This window comes from Phaseolus vulgaris, chromosome 8 (assembly GCF_000499845.2).
Source record: "Phaseolus vulgaris cultivar G19833 chromosome 8, P. vulgaris v2.0, whole genome shotgun sequence".
NCBI lineage: Eukaryota > Viridiplantae > Streptophyta > Magnoliopsida > Fabales > Fabaceae > Phaseolus > Phaseolus vulgaris.
In genome coordinates, this window is record NC_023752.2 from 5,019,953 (window position 1) to 5,044,175 (window position 24,223).

Below are 24,223 nucleotides of genomic sequence, written 5' to 3' on the forward strand. Positions count from 1 at the left end.
CAATGACATGGAAACAGATTTAAGAACATTATTCGAATTGCTTCTTCAAGCGAATATTATATTTTGAGACCAATACCAAGATTCTTATTTGTCCTCGGTTGTCACTAACAAGGAAAGTTTCTTTTCCTTAGAACATGGTTCGAATTGCTTCTGCAAACCAACACATCATGAAAGACCAATAACTTGATTCTTATAATTGTTTAGGTTTGAGATCAATTCTATCTGAATAGCTAGTTCTTATTATTGTTTTCAATTTATACATACACCATCTTAGCTATGACTCGACAAAGGGGATATGATAGATTCACAGCTATTAGGTTAAGTCTTAAGTTGTAATACTAGGTTTTAGTCAAATTTGGTTTGAGAAAATGACCCCTTCATAAATCAGTAGATTGAAATATGCTCCAATAATAACACTGAACCCCATATCAAATTATATATATATATATATATATATTTTATTTTTTTTTAAATAGTCACTATTTTTTTTCTTACTAAAAGTATATATGACATAATTATATGAAAATATATACAAGATGTGACTACCTAATTATCAGAGTTATTTAATTGGACAAAAACGTTAATTTTGAGTGAATTAAAAGAAAGATAATCAATTTTCATTCAAAATACTATTATAAGGAAATCTAACAATTTTTGTTGCTTGCTTCAATTTTGTTGACTATTTCAATCAAATTAGTTATCGATTTAAAATTAATTGTCCATTTTAAATTTTGATCTATCTATCGTAATACTTATAAATATCTTACAACACGTGTAATAAATAATATGAAAATAAAATTAATTACATTTCATTTTTAAGCAAAATTAATGGTCCATTTAAATTAGTTTTGTATTTTAAGTTTGGATTCATCAAGAAGAAGGTCAAATAAAAACATTTTCTAATTTCATGCGCCATAATTGTCTTTTTAAATTAATTATCTTTTAAAACATGATTTTATATCTTAACAAATTCAAATTAAACACATTTGCGTTGAGTTTATTTGAATTATTATAATGACTTAATTCATACTTTGATTGAGAATTTGTTTGGACTTGAGATTGGAATTGTTTGTTGTCTCTCTTGTTATATTTGGTTTGTACAATAACAAAGAAGAGACTTTGTTGAAATTTCATTAAAAATTATTAACTTATTTATTTCGTTAAAGTGTGAGACTTAATACAATGATTAATGTTAAAATTTGAGACTTAATACAACGAGTAATAATTTATGTAATATATATTAATCATTTTATTGAATCTAGAGTTGTCTAATTCAATAGTTTGGAAATATTTTTTTTTACTCAATTAATATGTCACATCAGATCTCCTACTATATTTTCATAAAATTCTTCTTTATGTTCATTTAGTTTTGTTTCTTTGAATGTCTTAATTGTGGTGAATTAATCTAACCACTCTCATGTCATGTTATCATTGTGAAATAGTATCAAAATTTTATAGAAATAAGAAGTATAACTTTAATGCATATTATTAATCTAATATAAAATTTGTGTTTGTAAATGAGTTATGACAACATCTCTCAAAGTGAGATGTACATGCATAAGAAAAGCTTTACTAACTATTTGAAAATAAGATGAAAGTTGGATAAATGCAATTTGCATGTTTAAAGATTAAGAGAAGAAAGTTGAACAATTTTTGGAATTTTCTTTCTAGAATTTCTCAATGAAGTTGGACTAGTATCATTGATTTTTTTTTTATCATTTTTATTATAAAACATAAGCATGAGACAATAAAGTGAGTGATATTTTTGAAATCTCTCAAATTGAAGAATTTATAATGGAGATGTTTGATACGCTTAATAATCTTACATCACTTAGGAGTCAAGGATAATAACAGTTTATATTTTTTTTTTCTTTTAATTCACTGAGATGTCTTTTAAGGACAAAATCGTGATGAAACTTCAAATTTCAAAGAGAACAATATCTTTGATGCAATGATTGATCCTAGTGATGTTATCTCAATAGACTAGAGGTTGAAACATTGATACCGACTATGGGAATTGAAAACTCGTTCCCTTAGTTCTCGACTGTGTGTTTGTTCTAGTACGTTCAATAGTCTTACATCACCTAGGAGTTAAGGGTAATGACAATTTATATACATATTTCTTTCTTAAGGACAAAACTAGTGACAGAGTTTCGAGTTTCAAAATGGAATATCTTGAATGTAGTGATTGATCTTAATGATGTTATCTCAACGAACTTAAGGTCACAACATAAAAATCATTAGATTATGTATTCTATGATGTTTGAAAGTTTTCACCTTACTCCTTTCTATCCTTAAATTTCACACAATTATTTTAAGATATGTGAATTGGAAGGCAACTTATGAGTAAAATGATAAAAGTTTCACTAGAACATTTGAGTACCAAGGGAGAATACCTTGTCAGACAACGTGTTTTAACAAAAAAATATACTCTATACAGTTAGTTTTTAATATAAAAAATATATAAAGTTAAAAAAGTATACTACTAAATAAAAATAGTTGTACTGATAAGGAGAGCTCCAAAGATCGTCAGCATATTAAAAATTAAAACAATACAAATAAATAATAGAATAAAATAACATTGTATCAAAGTCCAACAAATAAGTCTGAAACACTAAAATATATTTAGTAACGTCAAGGTGTGAAAAGTAAAAACTCAATCAAGTTAAAGTCTAACAACAACCGTTATAAATAGGTGATCTGTTTAACTGAAAAGTTGAGTGTTTTTATCTTATAATTGAGTAAATTGATTTTGACTTTATCATTAGAGTCCTTGCAGGTACACACACTCATCCGAGAGTGATCCTGGACTTAGAAGTCGAGAGTTAAACCAAATCCAATACTTGAGTGATGGTTCACATCCAATAGCCAAAAACAAGTTCTAGTCCACATAACAAAAAATCAAAACTAGTTGATCCAGTAATCGAAAGTCCAAGTAATCATTGAGAAGATGAGAAGATGAGAAACCGATTGAAGGAGAAAAAGTTTATTATTTCTAAGACCATGTAAAAACAATAGTTATGGACAACATCACAATTTCTTTAAATTAAAAAAATTATTATTATTATTATTACCTTATCACTTTACAGGTATATATATTATATTATACTCATAACTTAATTTATAAGTATTTAAAAAGAATAAATAATTTTGGATGAAGGCAATAAAATATGTTAGAAATAAAAAATAAATAAAATTCTTAAAAATTAAAAATAGATAAACACATTACCAAATTATGTTTCTTTCAAATTTGTGAATAATGGAACTATTTTTTTATATGCATCTTAAATTTTAAATTATATTATTATTTTACCTATTTTTAAATTTTATGAAATTGTGAATTCTCCAAAATAGACTGAATAAAAAATAAACTTACTTTATACATTGATTAAGTTTATAACTAGTATTAAAATTTTATTTTCTTTCAATGTCAATTATATATATCCTTCTAATGATTATATATTGTAGAACTAAATGAGAGTCACAAGGTAATAACTCCAAATTGGATAACAATAATAATATTACCTATAAATTGTATCGATTAATTAATAGTTTTTTGTTTTTTTTTTCATTTGTGACAAGTAAGACTAATATACCTAGCCTTTCTCTTCAACATGTTATAAGTGATATTAAGAATTAAATTTAGCATAGAGTCTTTTTTGTCTCTTCGTCTTAGTATTTTCTTTTCTAAGTGGAATATCAAAACTAAAACAAATAATAAATTCCAAGTTTTTATAGGTAGTAGTTGGAAATCACAAGACCTGTTTTCAAAAAACAAAAAAAAATCAATGTCAACATAGTGAATCAATCTTAAAAAAAAATGGTATCATTTATAAAAAAAAAACTTATTAATTGAAGTATTTAAGATATATTTCAATTTATATATATAAAAAAATCATAATCCTAAAAAAAATAACATCTTTCCAAAAAAAAAACTCCTATCCCAACTAAACAAACATTAACAAGAAAATCATGAAATAGAAACCAATTTTTAGAGATAAAAAATAATTAGTTGCTACAGTGACTAAATTAGAGACGAATAACAATTTTTTGGTTTTTAAATTGGTTTCTATTATTGTTAAATGGTTTCTAAATTGCTATCTAATTAACTACCAAAATCTTTGCTACTAAATTTAGAATCTAAATAATTGGTAGTTAAAACATTGGTAGCTAATTATATATCAATTTCGAAACTATTTAATATTAATAAAAACTAATTTAAAAAGTAATTTTTTTTAGTTTATAAAATAGTATCTAATTTAGTCATTATAACAACGAATTATTTTTTATATCTAAAATTGGTTTTTATTTCATGATTTTTTTTTTTTTGAAAATCAGATGTGTGACAAACTTACATATACCATAGCTAAAAACATACATAAAAACAAGTTGAGTTGGTGAAGAAGTGGTAGAACAATAACCTCGTGAGATAAGTGCTTATGAAAACCCTAGCTTTAATCAAGAACAATAGAATCAAAATTGAAACAAATACCATGTATTAAAAAAAAGAATACAAAGTCTAAATTTGAATCTCAACATTGAGCCTATTTTTCTAAGGCCACAAAAGTCCTAAGATCCTGGGTCTTTTACACCGTTCAGTAGCATTGTGGATCTCTTTTTTCTACCACTAGTGGACGTGAATAACTCTTGCCACACGATCAAACAAACCTCTGAGAAGCACTATATATACCTATACACAGTGACCTTCAATGCAACAAATCATACACAATTCCCTAACACATAACAAACAGAAGAAATCAAAGAACATAGACAATGGCAAGCTTCACCCTAGTCACATCCCTCCCAAAGTTTGGCCATGCTGGAGCAATCATTGCTAGGGCTCGTGCCTGGAACCCCAGATTCTTCGCAGCCACCACCCCTAGATCAATTCAAGTAAACACTTCACTTCAACTTTTGTTTCTATGATATTGTTGCAGGAAAATGGGAAAAGAAAGTTGAATCATAGTTGCTATGAACAATAATTCTATATCTTGGTTTGTAGGTACCATCTTCACCAGAAGGCTCAGCAGCAGTTGAAGGAACCAAACAAGGAGCTGGTGAAACAGTGAATAACAGTTTGAATGAATCAACTCAAGACAAGGCTTTCACCACAGCACAACATGTAACATTTTAATACTTAGCAGTGACTTATATATATATTAAATCAATGAAAGTGATTAAGCAAAAGTTGATGATATTGTTGAAACAGGTGAGTCACAAGACAGACCAGATGGCGAATCAGGTGTCAGCAAATGCTCAAAACATGGCAGAGAGGGCAAAGCAGACAATGCAAGATGCATGGGATTCCACTAAGAACACAGCCAATAGGGCTAAAGACACTGTGGTAGCAAAGTCTCAAGAATCAGCTGAATATGTCAAAGAAAATGCTGAAGCAGTGAAGAACAACATGAACTCAAAGAACTGATATTTTTCATCACCATAGTATTTCATGTTTTCCCACTTATTAACAATAATTTTGTAGTTTCTTTTTGTTCTGCATGGCATCAAATATGGAGAAGATTGATGTGTCTCTTCCCACATGCCATTCATATGAAATCAATAAATACTTAAGCGTTTCATAAGTATATTATGGAAAAAGTTTTGTTAACACTGCACACAGTAAATAACACTATTCATCAAACCTTTTGTAATACTATTATAATATTTTAGATGAAAAATTAAAATATTAATTTAATTGTTTGTTAAGAGTGTGTTTTTAATGTGTATCAGTGTCAAGGCATTATTAGTACACTATGTTAATACGTTAGTAATGACTTTTACTAATTAACATTTATATATATTAATGAAAATATTTATATAAATTTATATGAATATTAGTAAAAAAAATTAATAACTATTTTTCATAAAATATAACACTTTTAAAATATTACTAAAATTTAATAGTAACATTTTCAAATAAAAAAAACATTAAAAAAATATTACTACAAATTTTTAATAACCTTTTCTCAATAAAAAGTTATATTTTAAAAATGTTACTAAATTTTTTTAAGAATATTCTTTTATAGAGACAACATTATAAAAATGTTACTAATGTACACATTTTATAACATTTAACAAATGTTATTAAATTATTTACTTTAAAATGAATATTTTTTAATAAATTGAAGTTATGTCCATTAACCTAAGCTGAAAATATAAAAAAAAACTTTTTAAGTTACTAGTGCAATTTAATATATTTAGTTGATTTTTAATATTTCTAAAAATAATTTAAGAATCACAGCCTAAGGGGATCTATTAACTATACAAATAATCATTTTTAATGATTTCATACCCAAAGTTTACTCTTGCATTTGATTAATAAAAAAAATAGTTGGTGATAAAGGTATTTTGAAGGATTTCCTTATTTGACAAACTATAATGAAAAATAATGAACTCAACATGTTCAAGTTGGGATTCAAGACCTAATAATAACTAGGCAATAATTTATAACTAACTCAACAACATTAAAATGAACTAGAAAAAACTATTAAACTAGAGAAACAAACTCAATTAGTAGCTACAAAACTATTAAAACATTCTTTAAATATTTTATATTCATTTATTTAATTATTTTTTTCTCAATAAAATAAAAATAAAAACTGTATTATTCAATCCAAAGAACGATTTGATTAGTTTGTTTGGATGGAATCAAAGCATTTGAAAGGCTTGCAAAATACATAATCTTTCCCATGGGCAGTATTAAAATTTAACTTTGATTTTTGTATTATATTTATTCCAATTTCATTTTACTTCATCGTTATTCATTTTTAAAACATAGTATTTTTTTTATATTTTTTAATACTATTTTTATTTTACATTTTATTGATTAGAAGTCTCGGGAAAATATTTGTTTCGAAAATATCAATATTAAAATGAAAAAATACTAAAAATATTTCTAAATAAAGTAAATTACTCAAAAAGTTATAAAATATGTTCTAAAACCAATGTCTTAATTATGCATGTTAAGTAAAAGTCCAAAAAAAGAAAACGATTGTGAAAGTATACACCTTTCAAATATACAAACATCTCAACTTTATATGATGGTGCTCTTACTAAATTTTTTTTGCAACTCATCGATTGTATTTTCAAATAATGAATAATAGAGGTCAATTTAATTATAATAAAAAAAATAAAAAAAATTAATATAAGTGTATTAGGAAGTAACTTTAAACTTAACTCATTATCAACTTCTAAAATTAGGTTTATCTCTACTTTATATTATAAATTCATCTTATTTTTAGTCGATATAAGATCTTTAATATTTATACTCATGTTGAGACATGTAGGTTTTGTATGTAAAACTATATATTTATGAATGATCAAATAACGAGTGTTATGATAAGTTCAATAAATTTCACTATAATAGACTTTAAGATCTTATTAATTAAGAAGAAAATTTAAACTTAATTTATCTTCATTTATTCTCGAAAAATAAAGTTTGTTGTCACTTATATATTATAAATTAAATTGATTTTTTTAATATTTAGTGCACCTTAAATCTCCAATTAACTAAATTTGCTAAATATTAATACTATTGTGATACTATAGTCATAATTATTATTGGACTTTTAAAATAAATTATGGACAAAATAATACTAACAAGTTATGAACAAATTCTTAAAGAGATCATTACATTTTTTTTTAATTTTAAATTTTAAAATAACATGTTTATGGATTTTCTGAAACTCAGATTTATAATTCGATATTTAGAAACATGTATGATAATTCAATGAAAATCCATGAAGATCATAAAAAAATATGGAGAAAGAATTAAAATGAAGAAAGTGCAATAATAAGACTGAGAAAAAGTAAAAGAGAGATAGAAAAGGAGATGAAAATGAAAAGCAATAGAGATAAAGAATGAAGCATCATAAATGTCAGTCTCACCATATCCATGGCAGAATCACACGAACCAATCCTCTTTAGTGATAATTCCACGTATCAACGTGGACAATTATAGTATACTCATCATGCACTTTATCAACATTTTCTTTTAACGATTTTTTTTTTTTACATTTATGGAATTTTTTTGCAATATTTCATAAAATATCTATAGAAAAAAATCTCACAAAATTATAAACAGTATATAGGGATTTATCATCTTGTTATATATATAAAAGTAGTATAAGAGAATAATATTTTTACTTTGAAGTTGTATTATTATCACCTCTGACCTTAATTTTTTCTTTTATTTTGGATATATAAATCAGGTTTAAGTATACGATTCAGTGTTTTAGTTTTTTCTAAAAAATTAAATATAGTATGTTTATTTTCTAAAAAAATTAAACTTGCGTATATAATTTTTATTTTTTGTTTTTATATTTTGAATTAAATTTATTTTGGTAATTATTTTGTTTATTTATTTTAAGAGTGAAGGTAGGAGTGTAACACAATTTGTTAATTTACATAGAACTAAAATCAAATTAAATTCAGGGGTTGATCAATTGTGAAGAAGTTGAATCATATTCAGTGAGTTTCGGTATTAAAATTATATTGTTATAATCTATGCGAAAAATATGTGAATTTTCACTGAATTTCAATAATTTGTTGTTTCTGTATGTACCAAGACTCTTTTCTCTCTAATTAATTCTAATTATAAGATATTTTTTTATACTTTTTATAAGACTATATTCAATTGTTTCTTGCATACATTATTCGATTTAATCAAAGACCACTTTAACAACTTTTCTTATCTTTTTTTATACCATCAGAAGAGTAATTGTTTTTCTTAATTTTATAATTAATGTAACATATATATTTAGCTCATAAAAAATTCCTTCAATTAATGTAATATTTATGGTGAATGATTAATTTAATTTTACAGATCATATACTTAATTCATGTATTAATATTTTTCATTAATATCTTTTATTTATGGTATAAAAAAAAATCAAACAATGATTTATGATGAAGTTTCTCTTATATGAGATAGTCTTTCACATGATATCTTAAATGAGATTAAGACTGTTTCCTATTTATAATTAAAAGTATATATCCTTTTAACTCATTTAATTTAATTTTAATAAAATAATTTATAAATGAGTTAAATTAACTTATAATATAATACATTTGATTTGTACACACCAAAGAAACATAGGTGATAAAACAACAGAGAGAGAAACGTGGCTTGTTCTGATAGGAACAAAAAACTTAGTCATTGACGAAAATAAAAAGAACAAAAGGAGATTCCAGAAACGGCATCCAACCAAGTTGTTCATTCTTGGTTACACAAAAGATTCCACTCAGAAGCTTACACACGTGATGTTATACGCAAAACACTGTTATGTTTGTGCATTAACCACTTATTTATCTGCTTTCCACTTGTTCTAACAACCAACACTTTGTGTGATCCATGGCTTCCCACATTGCTCTTCTTCGAGCTCCTCCTCTTTCAATTTCTACTCACCGCTTCCATGCAAAGCAAATTTGCATAAGCGGACTCAAATTAGCCACTGCCACCTCTACTTCTTCTTCTTCTTCTTCTTCTTGCTTTCCTTGCTCCATAACAACACAGAGAGGCTCTTTTTCCTCAGTGGTTGCATGTTCCTCTTCAAATGGAAGAGACCCGGGTTCGGTGGATGACGAAGAGGTACAGAAGGAGCTCATTCTCGAAGAGAAACGACGAGCTGCATTGTCTGCGAGGATTGCCTCTGGGGAATTCACCGTGAAGCAGAAATCTGTGTAAGTATAACAAAATTCTTGAGGTTTTAAAAATGCCCTTTTTAACGGAAAATTCTCTGTTTTTTTTTTTTTCTGGGTTAATACAATGATGGGGTAGTTGTTAATTTACCCTCTTGTCTTCAATTTCGGTCTAACTCTAGTATGGTGTATGATTTGAATTGGGTACAGTCCAAGAGGGATTTTTGTTTATTTATTTGTTGGTTTGATGTAGTTTGGTTTCTATACTGGAGGGATTGGCAAAGGCGGGGGTGCCCAATGGAGTTCTGGACTTTTTGTTTGGTTGGGTTGAAGAGGGTGGTGAGCACCCCAAAATTCCTGAGGCAAAAGGGTCAATCAAAGCTGTTCGAAGTGTGGCTTTCTTCATCCCCTTGTATGAACTTTACCTCACATATGGTGGGATTTTTAGGTTGACGTTTGGACCAAAGGTTAGTTCTGTTTTTCTTTTCTCTTTTTTTTTTCAGGTGAAATGTAGTTTATTTTTCTTTGGAAACAATGCCTCATGTGGGATAGCAGGGTTTTAAATTGCGGTCGCAATATCATCACCTTCTTTATTGAGGAAATTTACAGACAGATGCAGTTCATGCGGTCGCTGAAACCCCATGAACCTTGACGTTGTAACTGAAATCATGGTTGCAAACTGTTTTTTAAAACCTTGTGGGATAGCCAATGGGGTTTGACACTTTAACTTACTTGTTTGACCTTTATGATTATGATATTGCATGCTTGGGTCTAAGCTCAGGGGTCCCTCAATGTTAAGGGAGAAACTCCCTTAACCTGAATTTATCAATAAAGAAAAGGACACCTTATAGGGAATAACCGTGTTTTGCTCTTGGTTGTTTTGCAGTCCTTTCTGATAGTATCTGATCCGAATATTGCAAAACACATATTGAAAGACAATTCAAAGGCTTATTCAAAGGTAATCAACAACAACTGCTGCTGTACAATTGCTTTTCTGTTCTCGCCTTTCTTTCATACATTGTATTTGCATGTTATTATTAGTACTTCTTCATGTTCAGGGCATCTTGGCTGAGATCCTAGATTTTGTAATGGGGAAAGGTCTCATCCCAGCTGATGGTGAAATATGGCGAGTTAGACGCCGTGCTATAGTCCCAGCATTGCACCAGAAGGTATTCTACTGGTCTTGGACGATTTATTTATAGTCACTTTGAACCATAGGCTAGATAGATTTCTTGGCTGCTGAGGTCATGATTTAAAGGGTTACCTTCTTATGTTGAATAATCAATTTCTAATTTATGTAGGTGAGAAACAGAATCGGCACTAGGAAATACTTATTAAACTAGGCATATGCATAGAGCATCATATTTTGATATATTTATTTTATGGTGTCAATAAGAGATGTTTGTTACTTCATACTACACCATCCTCACTTTGTCTTAAATCTCTGCCACAGCTTGTCTATCTTGCATTTGATTTGATTTCCTGATTGTGAAGTACGTAGCAGCTATGATTGGCCTTTTTGGACAAGCCGCAGATAGGCTCTGCCAGAAGCTAGATGCTGCTGCATCCGATGGAGAAGATGCTGAGATGGAGTCACTTTTCTCTCGATTGACCTTGGACATCATTGGAAAGGCAGTATTCAATTATGATTTTGATAGTTTATCAAACGACACTGGTATAATTGAGGTATAGTTTTTGGAATATTTCCTCATGTTTTTTTCATTTATATGTTCACTGCTCCAGTATACAATTTATCTTGCACCAAGGAATTTATTTATAGTATACCACATTCACATTGTTGTACTTAATTTAATCATATCAGGCAGTTTATACTGTACTGAGAGAAGCAGAAGATCGAAGTGTTTCTCCAATTCCAGTATGGGATATCCCAATATGGAAAGATGTATCACCACGTTTGAGGAAGGTTAATCAAGCTCTCAAATTGATCAATGATACGCTTGATGATCTGATAGCAATATGCAAGGTAATGTTGTCATTAGTGTGACTCAAGCTTGTAGTCTCAAAATATGTTCATGTGAGATGCTATGCAATATCTGATGCCACTGCAGAAAGGCACTTGTAAATATTGATATGCTGTCTACATTCTTGCATCTGCTATGAATATAAGTTTATGTTCATCAATATGGAATCTTTTCGATCTCTGACACTATCTTCTATTTTGAACTTTGGTACTAGATCTTGATTCCTAAACTGTTAGCTAAAGTCAAAGTCCAAGGAACTACTTGGTGATTACATGTCCATCATTAAAAATGAATGAAATGCTTGTTCTTCCTTTTTTCATCATTTAAGTTCCATCCAAATTGAAGCACTTGACATCTGATTATTCTTGCTTCCTTTTATGTTCACAAGTTAGATTAGGAGAACTTCTATGATTAGATCTTTAGAGCATAGATTGAAAATCTTTGGTGGTTTCCCTGAATATGAATGTGCTTATATATATGGTCTTCCGAAATACACATTTCTGCCCAACAAATATTGTATCTCTGACGTATGTAGGCATACAGTAGCTTTTTGGTGATTTTCTTTTAAACATTATACAAGATTCAAGCTTTGATGTGCATATGTAGTTAAGTAAATATCAATTTTATAACATGGAAATTTTCAGCTGTCATTCACTCGTCTTACATCAAAATACCGTTCTGTGATTCATCATAGCTCTTCTTTGTTTTGTATATTTTTCCATTATCATTTTCAGAGAATAGTGGATGAAGAAGAGTTACAGTTTTATGAGGAGTACATGAATGAAAAAGATCCAAGTATTCTACACTTCTTGTTAGCATCAGGAGATGATGTATGTTAGCTGCGTCTCTAATTATTTTATTTTATAAAAAACCTGGATGTGAGTGCGAAGTATGAAATATTGACTCTTTGTAGGTATCAAGTAAGCAACTTCGTGATGACTTAATGACCATGCTCATTGCTGGACATGAAACATCAGCTGCTGTTTTAACTTGGACCTTTTATCTTCTATCCAAGGTAATAAGAAGGGGATTCTTGTTCTGGTGATCTTATATATACGTTGTTCTTAGCATCCCTAATTGGGCTAACAATTACTTGATGGAACTGCAAAAAAACTAAATTCATTCCAATAATGCATGTTTAAAGTTTTTTTCATTCCTATAATGCTGTTTAAAGTTTTTTCATTCCAATAATGAAAAGTTTGGTAATAATGCATGTTCAACATAACATTACAGTTATTTCTTGTCATCAATCCCAAATTGAGATGTATACACTTAAAAATTATTTGTTCCTAATTATGTAAGTGAAGAATTCATTCATAGTGCAGTAATGACTAATACAAGAATATTTTTCTTCTCCTTTTTTGTTGGCTGCAGGAGCCTAGGGTCATGTCCAAGCTCCAAGAAGAGGTTTCATGAGATTTAGGGACCATTTTGTCCCAGAAAGTGTTTTATATTTTCACTTTTATTTATGGTCATGTCACTTTGTTGTTTGTTTTCAGATTTTTGTAGGAAACAGTAAAAACAATAAAAAACATGTTACTGATTCCTATTCTAATCTCTGAAAACATAAAACAAAGTGATAATGGGCTGCATTTTTGTTTTAAAAGTGAAAACAAGAAACATTTTTTCAAACTAAACAGCCTCCTAACTTTCAAACTAGTATCAAATATCATATTAGGCTTCCAGATCAGTAGAATCTAATAAATAAGTGATTTTTTTTATAGGTTGACTCTGTACTTGGAGATAGATATCCAACTATTGAAGATATGAAGAAACTCAAATATACAACCCGAGTGATCAATGAGGTATAAAGATGGCATACACATACTTGCATTACGTTTCATCTCATTATTTTATATCTATCTAGTAATTGACTTTTATAAATATACTCAATTTTTAGTCATTGAGGCTTTACCCACAACCACCTGTGTTAATTCGTCGCTCGATTGAGAATGATATTCTTGGAGAGTACCCTATAAAGAGGTAATTGCATTGCAATAAATATTTGGCTGGATTAACTCGTTAAGAAATAGTTTACCTATTCTTCTTATCTTGTTTAAAGGTCTTGTTCTTTTTTGTTTAATCTTCAAGTTTCTTATAGCATCCTTAACCACAAGTGTGAACTCAAAGCTCCTTGATATGGAGTGAATTACACTAACCTCCTAAAGTGTGATTAAATCACTTTAACTTGAGAAAAACCTGGCCTCCCTCTATATACAGATGTTTTCTCTCATTATGAATATATGAGCATCTTCCTTTCTGATCCACGCTGATTATGCATTAATATTTATTTGCAGAGGTGAAGATATATTTATATCTGTCTGGAACCTGCATCGCAGTCCAAAACTGTGGGATAATGCTGACAAGTTTGAGCCTGAAAGATGGCCATTAGATGGACCAAACCCCAACGAGACTAATCAAAGCTTCAAGTATACTATTTGTCTTATTTCTATCCTATAATGTTGAGGAGAATTTTGTCTTACATTAGGCCAAGAGTTTATCTGTTCTATAATGTGTGTTATCCTTTCTTTCAGATATCTTCCGTTTGGTGGAGGACCACGGAAATGTGTAGGTGATTTGTTTGCTACATACGAGGTAATGTTCATTGCTATGCTGTAAATTTTTTGTGTATCTGCTACTTGCCAAAGGGCTAGTTCGAGGATCTTATAATTACGAGTGGATTCAGTTTTCTCAAGAGTTACAGTGAGCAAATGCTATTGCGCATACTAATGGGTGTTTATGTTTGTATGCTTCTATGATGCTTATTGTAAAGACTGTAGTAGCACTTGCAATGCTTGTTAGACGGTTCAACTTTCAAATGGCAGTTGGAGCTCCACCTGTAAGTTTTATACTATGCTGTGATGGTTAAATGCTTTGATGAGGTCTCGGGATATTGTTTTAAATTTTTTAAGCATAACCTTAAAGTTTCAGAATGATGGTCTTAAAGTTGATTGCTTTAAGATATCTTAATAACAAGAAACTGATACTATACAACCTATATAGGTTGAGATGACTACTGGAGCTACAATTCATACGACACAAGGCCTGAAGATGACGGTAACACACAGAATAAAACCTCCTATTGTGCCCTCATTACAGATGTCAACTTTGGAAGTGGATCCATCTATAAGCCTTTCTGATCAGGAAGAAATAAGTCTGAAAGGCCAAGTTTACCAGGCTCAGGCTCAGGGTCAGCCCTAACTGCTGTTGTGTAACAAATCATAAACCATACAATACAATATATAAAATGAGTGGAAAGGGGAAAAAGTTGAGTAGAATTCTTTTCATTCTTTTAGCTTTGAGTGAATTATGTAGTAAGGTGAAGCTTTATGTCCTCAAAAATCAACAATCCCCTTGCTCCTTTCGCAAGGAAGAGAGCAAAACTACAAATATTTCATTCCTTTAAATTTCTTATTTGAAATGGTGTATTTTCATATTATAAATTTGTAAATACAACATTGAATTAAGACATTGCGAGGCTGCACATGTAGAACACACTTGGAAAGTACAGTAGAAAAGTGTTATCACTTTTTGAAAGCATTGCTATTGATTAAAGCTCATTAAAAATTATAAAATTGAGTTCACTTATTTATTTAATAATCACGTGTTAAAAAATTTCTGTTGTTGTGTGTGTAAGTCTAATAGTCTAATAAACAAAGGGGGGAACGAGGACAGTAACAAATTGAATACAATGCTTGGAGAAGAACAGTACACAAAGATAACCCAACAAATTTGCACATTCCTTATCCATGATATATTTTAGAAAATGATTGGTTGAATTCTACAAAACACTGGCTCTTATATTGATGCAAACCTTACTAAAAGTAAAAAAGATTGGACTGTACTGGAATTCCTTCAGAAATGCTTCTGGATAAGCTCGGCAAAACCAGCGGGACTATTTACTTTTCACTATTGCTGATATATCAGAATTACACAACTGGATAGCGGACACGATTACATGGACGAATGTGCTTTATGTAGTTTTTCTTTTCTCTTTTGATGGTTGATGTGTATCCACAGAAGATGTAGAGAAACCAAAACATCCTCGTAAACAGAAATATTTATGAATTGGCTTGGGCTTCGTTGCTAAATCCTTGGCGAATTCGCACTTCGATTTTTGGTCCGGATAATGTTTATAGAAAGCTTTAACCGCTCCTAGCACCCCATCTTCATTTTTCATGGCATTAGCAAGATCAACAGCACGCCTTTTCACCTGTATATAAGCCCCAAAATGATATATCAGCAAGAGTAAAAACGAAAAGCATTCCAGGATGACGATGAATGCACAGACCTCTTACCATAATAACAAATTACTAGCGTCAACATAGTAGTGAAGGGTTTGAATAAGATGCAAAAAGTCCCAAGTTTCTTCTAGTCACACCATTATAAGAAAAGAAAAATATGCTTTTAGATCACAGTACACGGTCAAGATTCCTATGCTTTCATATCGATATATTTGGTTCTCAAACTCTAAAGGACATTGTTGATTTAGTTCATCTCTCTAAGAATTCATAATGTTTTTTAAAGTTCACTAGCTATTCACAGTTCCAAGATCAAATTCATTAGTATAAACGTATAAGAATCTTGACCACATTTGACAGGAAGTATAACAAACTAAAACACATCGTTCCCTAATTAAAAAAAGAATTAGGGGAAACTACAGCTGTGAAGTCACTTCCAGTTGTTAATACTCTGATTTTGTATCCCAGATATCACTGCCCATGACACAAAATATAATATAAATCGGTGCGTCACACATGTAAATAAATGGGTGTTTGGTAAACATAAACTTTTAGCGATCGCCAAGCAAAACATTTAATGAAGTGCATAACCTTTTTCCTGGTAAATTATTGTATGAGATATTTATGGATTGTGAACAAGGGTAGATCCGGAACACATTCTATAAGCTACATTCACAATACTAACTTCTCTGGTCTTTAATCTTAAATTATTACCTCAGGTTTCAGCATAAAGTGTATGGCATCAACCAGCCTATCTAGTGTAAACTCATCCACCGGGATGGGTGCAGGACCTACTCCCCTAGCATGTACCCGATCTCCCCAAAATGGCTGGTCCCCAAAGAATGGTACAATAGTTGTTGGGCACTGCAAAAATGCAGAATGGAAATGATCTTATTATTGTGAGATGAATAATAACATTAAAGTTGAATTACACGATACATTACTTCAGCTCTAAGACCAGCGGCAGTTGTTCCGGCACCCCCGTGATGTACCTGAGATTTGCAACTTTCAGGCAGAACTCAAACTTAAATAAAAAACATTAGTACTTCCACTGAGAAAAAATTACCACTGCAGAGCATTGGGGAAACAGCCAATCATGCGGACAGTTGTCCAATAAATACACGGACTTCTTTTGTTCTGCCACTGAGAAACAGAAATTACTACATGTTTCACAATCAAAGCAGCAAAAATAGTATACCAATGGCATGTTTGACGCAGAAATCGTGACTCACAAGACCCAAGACCACCCCAGCCTTTGTTGATGATACCTCTCTGTCCTGTTTTCTCCAGAGCTTGTATTATAATTTTCGTCATTTTCTCTGGTTCTTGTAAAGGCTGTTTAAAACACCAACAAATATTACATTACAATAGAGTTTGAAGGGTTTAACGATGTCATACATATATCTTGATGTTTAATACAATCAAAGGCAGAATTATAGCTCAATACATATAGAGGTTGTTTCTCCGCAGTTTCATATCTCTGTTTTGGCAAACAAATAAATGAAATGGAAGAGCCTTTATTTTTACTTCTTGAGAAAGCGTTTTCTACTTTTGTTTCTCAAAGTATACAATCATATATTATAGTTGCACAGAATTTCATTCAAGACAGGTGTTTCTTATTAATTTGAGTTAGTTTGAAACCAAAATGAAATCATGGGCACTTCCAGGAAAAACTCAGAAAAATTTATCTCTTAGCTTCCCCTTCTCACAGACAACTTCGGAAACAAATTAGAGATCAAAAGGTGAGGCACCTTTGATTCAACACCTTAGTATGGAACAAGCGATCGAGTCTGATACATGTATATCTATTACTAACCAATCTTACTTAGACAGTGTAGTCTGCTGATTCATCAGAGGTTGATTAGATGACCCAAACACGGGAGCATAGAAACTTACAAGGCTTCCAAATCCAACATAAATAGGTTTTTCTCCCTCTTCAAGCCAATCTACTAGCGATTTTGGTGGTTCAAAATTTGAAGCAAGATCAAGGAAACAAAATCCAACGACATCAATATTATGTCCCCAGTCTGCAAATCAGTAAAAGACAAATAGATTATCATGACATCCTCCAAAAAATAATGATTATGTGGTAGTATGCCTCACAACCCTATCTAATAACAAGTGCATACAACTATAGTGGCTTAGGGACAGTAATAGAAAAGTGAGGACTAAAATCTGAGAGTGAATTATAAATACATATCTAACCTTTTGGTTTAGGGACTAAGTGAGGGCTCCATATATAACCATGGGGCACGTCAAAAGGGTGAGTGTAAGATCCACTTAGATAAGTAACAGGCTTTAGCTTCAGCTTTTTCTTCCTAAACTCATTTATCATGTCTCGTATTCCAAGCCAGATTAAAGCATCAACTACTTGATATGACACCTGAAAGAGTTGAAACACCAAACAACACGATAAATTAGAATCCCATGGGAAATTAATAGATTGGATAGTTTTAGATTAACAGACAGAGAGTAGAGCTCACTCTGTAACCAATTGGTTGCTTAACACGGGAAAGAGGATGAGGGAATTCACTAGTAGGCCTGCAAATGTTATAAAACACTGTCATGAATAATCAAAGTACAAAATTAACCTCTAATGTATCTGCTTACCTGTTCTTGATGACTACTGAAAACTATTCTAGTTCCTGAGCCAATGCTTGACAAACACAGGACAAAAATCACAATAGACATGTATAATTAAGTGTGGGATTAGCCCATGTCATGAAACAAGACTTACGTCCATGGCATTGTGAAGAATATGTGAAGTGGAACTTTTAGATACTCAGCAACATGTGTATGCCCTGCATAAGTTCATATACATTAAAATAACATACAATATTTTTTAGTAATACATAACAGCTGTAAATAATATCAGATAGCTTTCTAGAACCGTAGTAATTTATATATTCCTTTGCCAGTGAACTTTATTTCTATTTGGTATTAGCCTATTAGTAGTTTCCATCTTTGGTACTTCGTCATAAAACGGAGGAATTTCTTGTTTAGTCTACAATGTCTTCTTTCATCATGCATGTCAGCTTGAGAAAACTAGGATTTTTTCCCCTCTCTCTGTCACGAGTTACTTTTCACAGCCACTACAAGCGTCCCACAAGTTTATTTTTCATTGCTTTGCTGAACTAACAGTATACCTTTTCAGTCTCATAATGAAATGAAGTAACCCTCAAAACCATAACTAATCTAGCTGTTTAGTCATCAAATAAGAACGAATCAGTAAAACATGAAAACTGCTGCTGCCAATACATTCTTGCTCCCTATGCTTTTGACTTTGCCCACTCTTTAAATTCGATAGTTTCAAACTCAATCAACATAAAGCTCTAGAAACGTTGCTCTATGTGGGAAACTAACCCAACTGAAAAGCCACTCTACGGATATTTCCTTGTAAGGTCTTCATCAATATTAGCAAGCTGCCAAACCACAATACAAAAAAATTCCAGCAATTTTTTCTGTATATATTTTTTCCCAGGGTCTACCCAAATTACAATTTGCAAATATTAGGGTAATACTCAGTTCCAATATGCCCATCTGTCAGTCTAACTATCCTTATCAGTTTACCAGTTACAGTAAATGTAACAGAACCTGTATGATTTAGACTTTCAGTTGATAGTTTCAGAACAAAGGTTTCCCAGATTTCTTGCTAAGCTTTTTCTCATGTTATCATTCTCAATGCTTCTCGATTTCTAATAATAATTATAATTTAAACTTTAGATTGTGATCCTCTAAGGTGCAGTGTAGTTTCAATCTATGAAGTGTTGAATTAGTAACCATTGATGGACTAACAGATAAAATACAGCCACAGTTATAATAAACTGTGAGATTACCACTCTGTACATACCAAGCACTTTAGAGGATAAAAATCCATAAATTTTATGGGACACAGTTAGTGATTGAACTTTTTGTCACTATGCAATCTCTTATTACTTAATAAAATATTTGAATTACATTCTCTTCAATGTTATTTATTATACTTATTACGAGACATAACATGATGAAATTGAAATAATTTTTTTAAGTAAAATCTAACCATATGCTGGAGGATTAGCAATTATCGCTTCTGCTTTAAATGTTGCATTAGACTCTGGGTAACGACTCTGGCATGCAGGAAGCAAAGAATTAATAATATCCTTGATTTGATTTCTTTGTATATGTATTTCTGAAGGTCCTGATGGCAAAAAACCTTTATTCTTGACCATATCTGAAAAAAACATGTATATAAGTAATTTGAAAGCGTGAACAGAGAAGAAACACAATTCATCAAATGACTACAAATATTTATATTAGAAATCAATGGTATAAACATTCTCTCACCTCCATATGACCAAAACTGTATCATTGATTTTTGAGGTGTAAACCTCATGATTTTATATCAATTTTTAGATTTACCTTCTATTCCAGCTATAGACCTCTTCATTCTTTTAGATAAAGTTTTTTGTGTATACATCTTTTTTGACAAATATGTACAGCATACATAACATTTCTTGTCATGTGATCCACTCCACTGGTTAAAATGGACTGCATTCATCTACTTAGTTTTTTTTGTGTTGAATTATGAAGATAAATAGTAGAAAACTGCAAATGATGCTAGGGACAAGTTACTAATAAAAGATAGTTTTAGCAGTCATTACCAGGTGATATTATTGCTCACCTTTAAATATTTAAAACAAGTTGGATCTAGAAACACTTACAACCAGCAAGAACTTTAGGATCTCCACCCAAAGGGTAAAATTCCAAGCCTGCATTCAAGACAAAATCTTCAAAGTTCTTATGAGTAGCTAGCCTAACTCTGTGGCCATCTTCCTGCAAAAGACACAGCCTCAACTAGGTTGCACCACATAGGATAAAAATTGACTTAAGAAGTTAAGTTGAAAAAAACTATGCTTTAAAGGAGGAGAGAATGAAAATGCTTTAGAAATTAAAGACATCAAGATTTTCATCATGTTCCAAAGTAATAAGCTAATTAGAAACAAAGTTTGTGATCCATAATGAAACCCAGAAGGGGCTGACAGTTTCAATCATAGTCAAAACAAATAAATGAAGCTCTAGGGTCACCTACGATTCTTATGGGGTGGATAAATGGGGAAGACATACAAAGGGGTTATTTTAGTTGTACTTTACAAGTTGTGAAACTATAAAATTGCTTTTATCCTGTTCAACCGCTCTCAGGCACAAAGCCACACTACAGTAATTTCAAATAAACTGATTTTGAAATTTCTGGGAATGGTAAGGAAGGACATCATATGCAAGGCTGTATTTGGTATATTTGTAAAACTTAAAAGCATAAATCTAGTGTAAGCTCACTTGCACAGAAAACCTGAACCACAAGTTACTTGGAGGAGACCAGTTATGTTCCCAGGCTTTTGGAAGCAATTAAGCAAGCCAGAGCAGGATCTTAGCATTAAAAGTAGAAAATTACAAAACATTTGCTTGGTGCAAAAATATTTCATAAGCAAATAATAATAAGGGGTTGTTCATCCAACATTTGGCCAGACTATCATGTTTTTATATGTAATTTCTGAAAGGCACCTGCCATCAATACAAGCTAGGTTTTAAATTGCAGACTGCAGCACTCCAATTGTAGACCGCATCACTTTGCTAAAGCCTATCTACAATTTAAAACCTTAATTTCAGAACAAAGAACTAATAACCTAATTTCCATTATCTTTTAAATTAAATTAAATTAAATTAAATGTTGCCAGAGTAAAATTAAACCTTTTGAACCCTAACTATTTCCATAAACACAACGTAACAATTTACAACACATTCTTGTAGTATATTGTGTAAAACTAATACTTCAGAAACCAGGAATGCAAAAAACCTGCAGACGCTTCCCCATCGCAACAAATGGCTGGACATCTCCCCGTGTGCCGACTATAAGCATTACAATTTGAAGTGGCTTAATGGGTGGAATATCCTGACTGTGTATTTCGTCCCCTAATTCATTATGAGGTTCATCACCTTTAACATCATGCTCATGAATACTACTACCTGCGCCTGGAACTTTAATTTCAACTGTACCATCATCCTTAAGTACGGAAGCCCGATGTATCCATTGCACCTAACACATTTGCAAACAGTTTTCAAGGATTAAAAAACACGCAAATAATTTGAAGTAGTATCAGGAAATGTGACCAATACAGAATGATTGTTCGGATACTCCGCAACCTATATATTTATCTATTTATATATGCGGATATGCACAATTGAGACCCCATTCAACACAAAACCACAATTCAGCACGCCACTATCAACACCTCCAATTTAATCGATGCATAAATCTATCTTCCCAACAACAGGATTCCAACTGAAAAACAAGTCACAGCATAAAATTACACTTCTGACCCTGCCTTGCTATATAAGCCTAACTTCCGAATAGCAACAACATTGCTACACACGAGTCTTCAATTGCACAAAATTCGAAGAATAATTATAGAACACAGTGATTCTGGTGAAACCTTTTTCCTGAAGGGAATTTTCGCGTCAAGGAACTTAGCGAGCGCCAGTGCACTGCTTCCCTTGCTGCTAACTCTCGTAAGATCAGTCTCAACGTTAACCGGTGCATGTGCAGGTGCAGGCGCAGGAACGTTCCGCTCCGCAGAGGATGGATTCCTGTGAACAGGCCCTGCGTAAGAGCAATCCAAAGAAGAAGCAATACACGTAACCGCATGAATTGTTTTTGTTCTTGTTTTCAATACAGTTATTCCACAATCCTAATTGCATGGAAGCGATCTCGTAAAATCGAGAGAAAAATGAATGAGGAAAGGTTACCGGCAGAAGCGGCGGGGCCGGAAGTGACGTCGTTGTCGAAAGAGACCGAGATGTCACTGGAAGAAGAGGTCGCGCGGTGAAGAACGTTCTCCTTCGCCATCGGAATGGAGAACGGAGAACGGAGAACGAAGAAGATTCTCAAACGAAAGGTTCGCTACGCAGAAGAATTTGGTTATGGTTACGGTTATAGTTATGGTTACCGTGAAGAAAGGAATAAAGGTTCAGATGTTTGCGCTTTTTTCTTTTTATTTTTTTTTATTTTTTGAATTTTCTGGGGAAGGGAAAGTAGAAAGCATGAGAAAACATGAAGGAGGGTGCCACGTGGGAGTGGTAGAGAGAACGTTGCTTTGTGTGCTACGTTAAGATAACTGACTGTGATGGAATGATGGATGATTACACGGCGCGTCACCACCGCATGGTTGTCGTTTGCGTCATGCATGGACGTGTCCCCCAACATGTAGCAGCTTTTTTGCTTTCAAAATTTTGAAACTAATTTGTTTTATTTTTCAGATTAAAAACAAAACCCTTTATCCAACCACAAAACAAGTTTAACCTATAAAAAATTCAAATTAGCTTCTTAATCTTTTAATGAAATATTTTGTTTATCCCTACTGATATAAAATGTTTGTATTTAAAGAAAAAATATTATTATTTTCCTATAAAAACTATGTTTTATTCGTTTGGAAATAATTAAAAAACATGTTTTCAACCGCCGATAGCACGTTAGTAAAAACTGATTTTTCACTTTAGAAACTAAAATTTATACCACTTTAATTTCAAATGATTTTTATATAAAAAAATTAATAAACACTGAACTGGATTTACTCTGAATTTGAAATACTGAAAAAAAATCAAACTTAAATATATATTACTAATTTTTTGTTGTTTTTAAATTTGTTAATTAATATTCCAAAATCACTGGTTAGCATTTTCTTAAAACTATTATATTGTAACAATAATTTCGTTATTATTAATCTTTGATAGCTTAAAGCTATTTTTATTATTAAAGAGTTGAAATGAAAATTATAGCCACAAAAAATTATACTAACAAATTCTTATTATATAAAGGATAAAAAATAAATAAGGTGAAAAAAGAATTACAAGTTACAAATTATATAATTTAAAAGTTTGTGAAAAAATAACTTGTAATTCAGAAATAAAAGGTATTTTCACAAACACACAATCTGAAAACTTTGTTTTATACAAAATGACTGTTGTGGTTTGTGCAATGTGTAATTGATAAATTAAAAAGTACTTTTTGTATTAAATAATTCAGAAATAAAAATATATCTTCTAAATTATATAATTTAAATTTTTTATGATTTTTTGTTTTGAATTCTATGATTTAGAAGAGTTTTTTTACCTAGATTGCAAAATTCAGAAAAAAACTTTAGTCGGACAAGTGCAGAAGGAAAGAACGGGGTGCAAAAAGAAATGTCCTAAATTGGATTGTAAAGTGGGCCTGGGCCTATGACATAAGCTCATGGAAGGGACGTGTCACTGTTGGCGTGAAAACGCAAGCAAAAAGCAAATGTTTTTGTCAGTGAGTGTCGCTGGTGTTGTTGCTTATTAATAATTAAT

The 24,223-nt window shown here is 31.0% G+C and overlaps 3 protein-coding genes across 4 annotated transcripts; 2 read left to right on the forward strand and 1 right to left on the reverse strand.

Annotated features, from left to right (window-relative positions):
* Nucleotides 1–4,733: 4,733 nt before the first annotated feature.
* On the forward strand, nt 4,734–5,585 carry LOC137826222 (uncharacterized protein At4g13230-like). Its single transcript, XM_068632109.1, has 3 exons — nt 4,734–4,893; nt 5,003–5,122; nt 5,210–5,585. Exons 1-3 carry the CDS (start codon nt 4,774–4,776, stop codon nt 5,423–5,425), a joined length of 456 nt encoding a protein of 151 aa, XP_068488210.1. The 5' UTR covers nt 4,734–4,773; the 3' UTR covers nt 5,426–5,585.
* A 3,480-nt stretch (nt 5,586–9,065) lies between these two features.
* On the forward strand, nt 9,066–15,042 carry LOC137826824 (protein LUTEIN DEFICIENT 5, chloroplastic). The gene is made up of 15 exons (XM_068632964.1): nt 9,066–9,681; nt 9,893–10,106; nt 10,526–10,597; nt 10,698–10,808; nt 11,134–11,325; nt 11,462–11,623; nt 12,356–12,451; nt 12,535–12,636; nt 12,996–13,028; nt 13,346–13,426; nt 13,522–13,604; nt 13,919–14,050; nt 14,156–14,216; nt 14,395–14,460; nt 14,625–15,042. Exons 1-15 carry the CDS (start codon nt 9,353–9,355, stop codon nt 14,820–14,822), a joined length of 1,932 nt encoding a protein of 643 aa, XP_068489065.1. The 5' UTR covers nt 9,066–9,352; the 3' UTR covers nt 14,823–15,042.
* Nucleotides 15,043–15,284: 242 nt separating this feature from the next.
* On the reverse strand, nt 15,285–22,915 carry LOC137826827 (sterol 3-beta-glucosyltransferase UGT80A2-like). Of its 2 annotated transcripts, none has more exons than XM_068632972.1 (14): nt 22,643–22,915; nt 22,330–22,496; nt 21,693–21,932; nt 20,563–20,674; nt 19,902–20,072; nt 18,600–18,663; nt 18,346–18,403; nt 18,068–18,245; nt 17,759–17,889; nt 17,095–17,197; nt 16,929–17,005; nt 16,807–16,854; nt 16,577–16,726; nt 15,285–15,834 (listed from the first exon to the last, which is right to left on the reverse strand). In XM_068632972.1, the coding sequence occupies exons 1-14, from the start codon at nt 22,740–22,742 to the stop codon at nt 15,595–15,597; spliced, it is 1,839 nt and encodes a 612-aa protein (XP_068489073.1). In that variant the 5' UTR covers nt 22,743–22,915; the 3' UTR covers nt 15,285–15,594. The 2 variants fall into 2 exon arrangements, with proteins under 2 accessions (XP_068489073.1, XP_068489074.1); XM_068632973.1 differs by having other exon boundaries at nt 22,330–22,483; nt 22,643–22,802.
* Between the last annotated feature and the right edge of the window lie 1,308 nt (nt 22,916–24,223).